Source organism: Egretta garzetta, unplaced genomic scaffold (genome assembly GCF_000687185.1).
Source record: "Egretta garzetta isolate BGI_Z169 unplaced genomic scaffold, ASM68718v1 scaffold465, whole genome shotgun sequence".
Classification (NCBI taxonomy): Eukaryota; Metazoa; Chordata; class Aves; order Pelecaniformes; family Ardeidae; genus Egretta; species Egretta garzetta.
The window spans coordinates 1,071,127-1,079,658 of record NW_009259680.1 but is presented as its reverse complement, the minus strand read 5'-3'; the positions used below and the strand labels follow the sequence as shown (position 1 = coordinate 1,079,658).

Sequence of the window (8,532 nt, the reverse complement as noted above, 5' to 3'; positions counted from 1 at the left end):
GTCAAAGAGGTAACTCTGTGCCTCTGCGGTGCGGCTTAGCTACAGCTCTCTAAATCAAGGTGTGAAAGGACAGGAACATTTATTAAAGGTTTCCACTACAGAACAAGAGCTCTCACTTTTTGCAGCTTGAAATAAACCCCACTTGCAACACAGAAGCAAGTGCAACCACAGCAGGGTTTGAGCAGGAAAAGCCTTCACAGGGGGGCTAGTGAAGGACGGGTGGGGGGAAGGAGGTGGTTCTCTGTCACCAGAAAAAGTACTGCCACTCAATTTTTTCCACTTATAGTCAGCCCCCCCATGACGCCCCAAAAGTGAACACAAGAACTGACCACTGAATGACACTATATAAACTCTGTGAACGAGGGCTGACAATAGCCACTTTCTTCTCTGCCTCAACGAAGAAGCCACCAGCAATGAAACTCCACGCTGCAGCTATCCTCGTCATCTGCTGGCTTGGCATCTTCACCATGGACACGGTGAAAGGTAAGTTTACAGCCCAAGAGGAAGACAGAAATTGCTCCACATTGCACCAGTGGTCTGATGAGCAGGATTCGTTCTCAGCCAGAGCTGATTCATAAGATAAAACTTGCAAAAAATCCGGATCAGAACCACAAGAAAGGCAGCTTTATGGGAGGTTTCATATGATGTCCTGTCAATTAGTAGTTGGCTTCTGCCTTAATGCAAGGAGAGCTTCTGTGCCTTAGAACACTTAAAGAGTTTCTGTGCATTATTCTCTCTCTTAAAATCATGAAAGCTTGAAGACATAATGTCTTTCAATCTCACTGGTGCCATATAGCAATGACCTCTATAGGTTAATAACATTTTATGAAAAATATTTTGAGTGGTACTTTTTTTCTTTTTCCAGATATACAACTTTTATATGTATTTTTATTGCATTAATTTTTGTTTTTCTCTAACTATACAGCCTTAATCCCTCTTAAACCAGTCCCTATTTTAAAAAGTTCTTCCAGTTCTGTATCACATATTGCCTATTTGCTTGTTTCTAGCCAAATATTTTGGTACACGCAGGAAAATTATAAATGTAAACTGCAAAGGAGAGCAATGGATTTATACAATGTCTTATCTTTCTTCCTGTTTTCATACAATTTAAGATCTTGTTTGAGACCATTTATGAGCACTGAGATGAGGCATGTTTGTTAGCCATGCTTTAAGTAAGTTTGTCTACAGTGATGTTTAGGTCTGTGACTTTTGGATTAGGCAACATGTATCATGCGAAAATATGAACATACACATGCAAACACGGCTTCTTATACACAGATTCACACAAACAAGCACATAGAAATCACAGAACACACTCATGTGCAAGCCATATGCAAACCCACAAAAATATGCAGAGATACACACAGAAAAGGCATCTTCACAAAACCACACCAAAACCAAACTGAGACCTGCTAAGCATTCACAAGATTATGTAGCTACATACTAAGCACGTTGGCCTAGTGCCCCTACAGCTAGATCATGCTCATTCTCGCACGTTGATTAACGCTACTGCTGTTCATCTTGGCAACACGTGGCTTCGTATCACAGACTGCCAGTTCGTAATGTCATTCTCTGGGTTGTATGATTTCCCATAAATAGCATGAAGTCTGAAAAAGCACACTGAGGTGGTGTGCAAGGGATAGAAAAAGGATTAGAAAGAATGATGATGAAAAAAAAAAACAACCCAGGAAAAAGGGTCGTGATAGCTGCAGAGCAGTTTGATTTTGTTCCCAGGCTAAGAGGAGCTCTGCTGGTATTGCCTGCATGCATTCCCTGGGGATAGTTTAGTTGTAGGGAGAATATTTCCAGGACTAGTAAGGATTGCTTGACTATCTTTGAACTCTTTAATGCCATGTTTTGAAAACTAGTCTGAGTGAGGCAGTAAGATACATATTTGTAATGAATCATCAAAAAATGCATGGTATTACTCCTGACTAAAACAAGATCAGAAGAGATATTCTTTCAGGCAAACAAAATCTCAAGAACTAGCAACTCTGCCAGTACCCATGCCCTGGCTATGCTACAGCTTCTCCAAAGGCTGATATGTGTTTGCCTCAGCTATTCCAATTATTTCAAACAAAGAAAAGGTCACAGATAATGAAATTATCTAAAGCAGGTTTTATACTTAGCAATGAATATTGCAAAATTAATATTTTGCACCTGAACAGCTCTTGGACTTTTCTCAAGCCAGTTTCTCTATAAATTCTTTTAAAAAGAAACCTCAGAATACAGAAGTGTTCTGTTTGTCCCCCTCATGCCTTCCCAAACCTGTCTTTGATGGGTGGGAAAAAGACAGAAACTAGTAAGCAGAGGCTTCCTGTAACGTGTGCATATACTCCATTGCACTTAAATAAGCTCCCATTTTTAGTTATCATCATGTAAGGTAACAACTGTCCAGAGAATTGTACACTGATATCATGATCCTCTTTATTAATCACTGGTGCATTTCCCTGAAATGTATGAAAATGTTGGAGGAAAGAGAAGATTAAGTAGCACTCCATTGCCTATGAAACCAGACTTAGAGCAGGAGTACCCGAGCACTTAGTCTTCTGGCAGATATACCTCCCTTTCTTTCAACAATTTTTTTTTAATGCTAGTTTTGAATGTCCAGTGTGAGACAAGTAGCCTTGGCTTCCTTTCCTTCCCTTGGAAAGTAGGGGGAATTACTGATACACAGTATGGCATGTGGAAATCCACCCAGTAAAGGTGCTGGTTCTAAGCGCTACTCCATATGGACACTTATTTGCAGATGATACAGACCTAATCATGAATGATGCCAAAAACCTTTTCTGCTACGGAAGCAGTGACTCCCTAGGGGCAGAATGATTATACAATTGTTCAGGAGAACGGATGAAGATTAGCATCTTAACTGAAACAGCAATAACACTTTAGAGATGGTAGGATGCATCACAAAAAATACCTTGTAGAACTGGTATTGTGGCTGTCTATCATGAAACACTCATGTTCTAACAACTGGAAATCTGCTGGAATTCATAATTTATTAAGTAATTATGGCTAAATACAAATATAGTATTGACTGTCTTTGCCTCATTTATCTATTTTCCCCTTCTAGGGAGCATTGGAAGTCAGCGCATGCACAAATTGAGATGTGTAATTCTGCCTACACAGCAAGTGAACATCCAAAAACTTGTTGGCTATGAAAGGCAACAGGGTCCAGTAAACGCCGTCATGTAAGTGTTCAGTGCACAGTTCACCTTCAGACTTGTCTATACAAACATGCTACCATCAAAAAGGGAAGGGGCATCAGAAGATACCTTATGTCCCAAATCACTAAATCTGGCTAGTTCAGGCCACCCTTCCGGTTCCCCCATGAAGCAGTCACCTGGCAGCCGAGGGAGTGAGGGGGCTTCAGGGAGCAGGGAGCTGTATGCTGCTCGCAAACGCTGGCAGAAATCTCACTGCACAGCCAGACCTTTGTGCCCAGAAAGTGGGGAAAAATCTCAGCGAGGGGTCAGGGCGGAGCAGTCAGAAGCCTGGTGCATTGAATTGTGCCAACGGGGAATAATCATGTGGAAGAGTTTGGGGTAACTGTGACTCCTGCTAGGAGCTGTGTTTGGTCTTTTGATCTCATGAGCACGCATTTTTATCAAATCTGGCATCTGCTTCTGGGAGGTAAATGTGTATCATGATTTCACATAAGATCTCAGAATATCAGGTATGCTCCTTTTTTTAAACGTTAGTATATATGCGCATGACCATGTATGTTACATACATACCTATGACATAAATAGGCAACTAACATTGCTAACTGCTGTTATTCCAACTAACAACTACAAACTCCAGTGTACAATATGGTTTTACCATACTGTTACTCCTGTCCTGCATAAAAACCAAGAACAGTAAACCTGGGTTCGGGGACTGGAATTTAATGGCCACCTGGTTTGCTTTCTTTCTTCCTATAGGTTTATGACCATAAAAGGTTTCAAGTTCTGCGTAAACGCTGATCAGAAATGGGTGCAGGATGCTATAAGGAAAATAGACCAAAAACGTACCACCAAAGGCAAATAATCCCACCCTGGGCAAGCATCTAAGGCCAACTGAATGGAATCGTCATCAGTGCTGCATTTAACAGCGAAGAAAGCCTTAGTATCTGCTTTTAATTCCTAATTATTAATTGGCAATAAAATCTCTGAACAAACATGAACTCACCAGAATCTGTTCATCACTGGTTGAATGTCTGCCGACTACTTCGTTTTACAGCCAGACTCTGTTACACTGCTTATTTGCTGAAATGCTTGCTAATATTTATTTACAACTGAATGTAGGTACATTCTCATCCTTGCTGTCCTGACCAGTATGGCATTTAAGGGTGAATGGCAGATAGTTTCACATGCTGTAGGAAAGAAGATGACCTCCCACGGAGCTGGATGAGTGTAGACCTCCATCCTGATGGAGATCAGAATGTTCTGCATTGAGTGCTGGCTTTGAGAAGGTGCTATATAATTTAATGGTTATTCATACTTATATAATCTGTAAGTAAATTAATCTCATGCTTCAGGCTATCACCTGATCAGTGCAATATTCAGAAGATGATCCTTGGGCCTTCTGTTTTTAAACACAGTATTGCACGATAAGCTCAGTCCACGATGACATATGGATGCTCTCACCGAGGGATGACCTGGAGTAATTCAGGGTAACTCTATGAATGTAACCCTATTCAACCTTGTACTGGGGAAGACTTATCCTACCTACTGACTTCTGTGAAGTTACTTCAGTTTCACCCTCACATGAGACAAACCTGAAACAATTGTTCTACTTTTCCCTTTGCTTTTCTCTGGATAAGCAAGAACAAACCATATCTGGAATCTGTATTCCACAAACTTATAGAAACTCCCTGCCCTAGAGACCTATGTATATGTAAATGTCTTGTATTTTTAAAATTGATAAATTCTACTAAAGGAAGGATTTGAATTTTAATAAAGTTACTATAAACCTGGAATCAAATGGTACGTTTTTCTCCTTGTATGTAATGCAGATGGAGACTGTTGAAATGGGTATCAAGATGACAGCACAAATCTGAGAACTTTTGGGCAAGCCAGCTACAGCTGACACTGCTGCCAACTCATGACTCAGATTGTTCAAAAGCAATTTGAATCTGAGCTTTCTACACTATATTTCAGCTGTAAAACCCATATTTCAGACAATGCCTCTTCAAAAGTTCAGATACTTAAAAGTCAGACTTCATACGATGCTAGGATGATCCCCACATTATCAGAAGCAGCCTCAGAAGACCTCTATGCAGAGAGAGAAAAAATTGGCATTTGAGGAGGTTGAGGGGTGGAGGAGAGGTATAGGCAGAGCAGCTCCAGGAATAAACTCCCTCTCATACTACCACATGTATGTAGCCTGCACTGCTGCTAAGGCACAGGCTTTTCATCACAAATAACCTCTTAGTGATACACATGAAACTACAGCACTTCCAAACTACACCATAGAAATAAGATTGTGTTTCTCTAAAAGCCAGTCTTTACAGCCCACTGGTCAAGTCTGCAGACAGATTTTGTCTCCCATGGCTCATGTTTTGTAATAGCCCAGTCCTGTGTAGGGAGACGCATTTAGTTTTCACTAATCAGGACAGGTTTTAAAGCAGTGCTCCGGCTCAGGCAGGGAAGAGAAGGATAACTTGTATGTGTCTCACTACAGAACAGAGCCAAGGCAGGCTGCTGAGCCTCCATTGTATGGAGCAATGCTTCTTTACTGAGGTTCTTGAGATCAACTGCACCAGAAAAAATAGTTGTTGCTACAAACTTTTTAAGAAGAGCCTTACAGGTAGAAAGAAATGTTGAGATGAGATGTTTCTGGAGTACAGCAATGTATAAACTGGTGTTCACTCATTTTGAATTGCCAACCTCAAGGCCCCAGCACCTCATATTACAGACAACAGAAACGCTTCTGTTCCCCTCAGCATCATCAGGTTACCAGCAGGCTACAAAACCATGTCACCTATAAAAGCATTTTTATGATAAGCTCTCACAGATGAATATCATCAGCTTCCATTGATCAAGTTCATCCAGGACCAGAACTAACATGCTTTTGGCAGGCAGAACTTTAATGCCTTGCGCTCATACTTAGTAGTATCTTATCCTGGAATTAATCTTGCTGAAGTGAACATAATATTTTTAATTAGGACTATCACAACCTGAGGATATACTAATTAAGCATCGCATAGCAATTAATACTTTATATCTGCCTATCCTCATCACAGTTCATATCATGATTAATAATTTTTAAGAGTGAGTCATCCTACTTAATAATTACGTCTTGTTTGTTATACCTTGCAAGATCTGTAATGATCCTTGTGGACTTTTGGGGAGTTAATTACTATGGGTGATCAGCGCTCTCAACATCTCTTCCTACTCAGCCATTAAGCCCCAGGGACTCCCCCATCTTTCCCTGACCATTCCTTACCCCAGTCACACAGAATCACAGAATGGCAGGATTTGGAAGGAATCTTGGGAGATCACCTAGTCCAACCCTCCTGCTAAAGCAGGGTCACCTGGAGCAGGTTGCACAGGACATGGTCCAGGCGGGCTTTGAATATCTGCAGAGAAGGAGACTCCACAACCCCACTGGGTAGCCTGTTCCAGGGCTCTAGTCACCCTCAAAGTAAAGAAGTTCTTCCTCATATTCAACTGAATCCTTGCTGTGGTCCCAGTTGTGTGCTATTTTTGTCATCTCTAGCTGTGTATAGTCTGGAAACTTATCTGTAATGGCACTGCTCCTGCCTAGCACTTTTCCCTGAGGCTCTCAAAATGCTTTAGCTAGAATGGAAAATATTATTAAACCTCCTTTTCACACACACACAAAAGAAAAGTGCAAAATGAAGAACTAGAGTGCTGCTGTTGTGTTGGAGGCAAGTAAGAACCATAGTCTCGGTCTCTCCAACATCCTTAGGAAATATCTCGCTTAGAAAAACAGGCAGTTAGGCTCCAAGGTGCGTCTGAATATCTGGGGCTGTGGTTGCGCTGATGTCCTCCCTGCACCTGGCTGCCCACCATTTCTTCTCCAGGCATCCTGGCTTGTATCAGGAATAGTGTGGCCAGCAGGAGCAGGGAAGTGATAGTGCCCCTGTACTCAGTGCTGGTGAGGCTGCACCTCAAATACTGTGTTCAGTTTTGGGCCCCTCACTACAAGAAAGATGTTGCATTGCTGGAACATGTCCAGAGGAGAGCCACAAAGCTGCTGAGGGGTCCGGAGCACAAGTCATACAAGGAGCAGCTGAGGGAACTGGGGCTGTTTAGTTTGGAGAAGAGGAGGCTGAGGGGAGACCTTATCACCCTCTACAACTGCCTGAAAGGAGGCTGTAGTGAGGTGGGGGTTGGCCTCTTCTCCCTGGTAACAGATGATAGGATGAGGGGGAATGGCTTGAAGTTGCGCCAGGGCAGGTTTAGGTTAGACATTAGGAAAAATTTCTTCACCTAAAGGGTTGTCAGGCTCTGGAATGGGCTGCCCAGAGAGGTAGTAGAGTCCCCATCCCTGGAGGTATTTAAAAGAAGGACATATGAGGCGCTTAGGGACATGGTTTAGTGGTGGGATGGCAGGGTTAGGTTAACAGTTGGACCTGATGATCTTAAAGGTCTTTTCCAACCTAGATGATTCTATGATTCTCCAGGTGAGGTAGGGAGCAGGGTGCTCACAGCAACTGCTTCCCCTCCTGCTCATCCCCTGCTAGATTACAGCCTGTAATATGAACATTGATTTCCTTTGACTCCCTTTGTAAGATCTGTGCACCACTTTGCCAGAAAGAACCCTCCAAATACACATTGGCAGACCAGGGAGCAGCAATATCTGAAACTAGTCAACCGTTTCTCTTCTGTCGCACACCACGCACACAGTTTCCAAAGGGGCTGAAGAGATGCACTGTGTACAGATCTTTAGCACAGGGGAAGGACAGCAAAGAGCACAGTGGACAAACCCTCAATCTGTGTAAGTATGCACAGCTTCACTAACTTCAACAGAGGCTGACAGGACAACTACCCACCCCTCTGGGCATGCTGGCTTTTTGCATTAGAAAAGTACACTTCCTAGGAAATGACTTTACATAGCTGCACCTGTATTCTTTTCGCTGCTTGTAATTAAGGAACTAGAAAGTTAAGAGACATTTCCAGAGCATGTGCTGGTTCAAGGCCTGGTTATTGCCCCTACTCTGTTCCTTTAAAGAGACCACAGAAAATGGGGTTGCACGGCAGGCCCGTTCCTGGAAAAGTTTGGGGTTTCCTTCCTGTCTGGCTGTGGTTTAGAATAAAAGAGTCCAGACCATATTATTACATGTTGTTATGCAAAGAAAGAGGCTGATACTGTCATAAGACACAAAGACTCCAAAAATACACACTCATGTCCTGCTCTGCTTAATTGTTCATTTTCATGCAGTGGCTGTCACTCGATTTGGGCTGACTATTATGTATCATATTGAATATTTCTTGCATTAAGCCTTTAAGAACTGAAGAAAAAAATGCAAAAGCTGTTTAGAATTCTTAACACCTGAAATAAATCTGATCGCTTTTTCATTCC

At 42.2% G+C, this 8,532-nt stretch overlaps 1 protein-coding gene across 1 annotated transcript; it reads left to right on the top strand.

The window, feature by feature from the left end:
- Positions 1–335: 335 nt before the first annotated feature.
- On the top strand, positions 336–4,116 carry LOC104126040 (cytokine SCM-1 beta-like). Its single transcript, XM_009638547.2, has 3 exons — positions 336–483; positions 3,074–3,191; positions 3,924–4,116. The coding sequence occupies exons 1-3, from the start codon at positions 336–338 to the stop codon at positions 4,027–4,029; spliced, it is 372 nt and encodes a 123-aa protein (XP_009636842.2). The 3' UTR covers positions 4,030–4,116.
- The last annotated feature ends 4,416 nt before the right edge of the window (positions 4,117–8,532 follow it).

Coding starts and splice junctions, on each gene's coding strand:
- LOC104126040 (XM_009638547.2), top strand. CDS start 336: ATGACACTATATAAACTCTGTGAACGAGGGCTGACAATAGCCACTTTC. Junction 484..3,073: donor CACCATGGACACGGTGAAAG/GTAAGTTTACAG, acceptor TTCCCCTTCTAG/GGAGCATTGGAAGTCAGCGC. Junction 3,192..3,923: donor GGTCCAGTAAACGCCGTCAT/GTAAGTGTTCAG, acceptor TTCTTCCTATAG/GTTTATGACCATAAAAGGTT.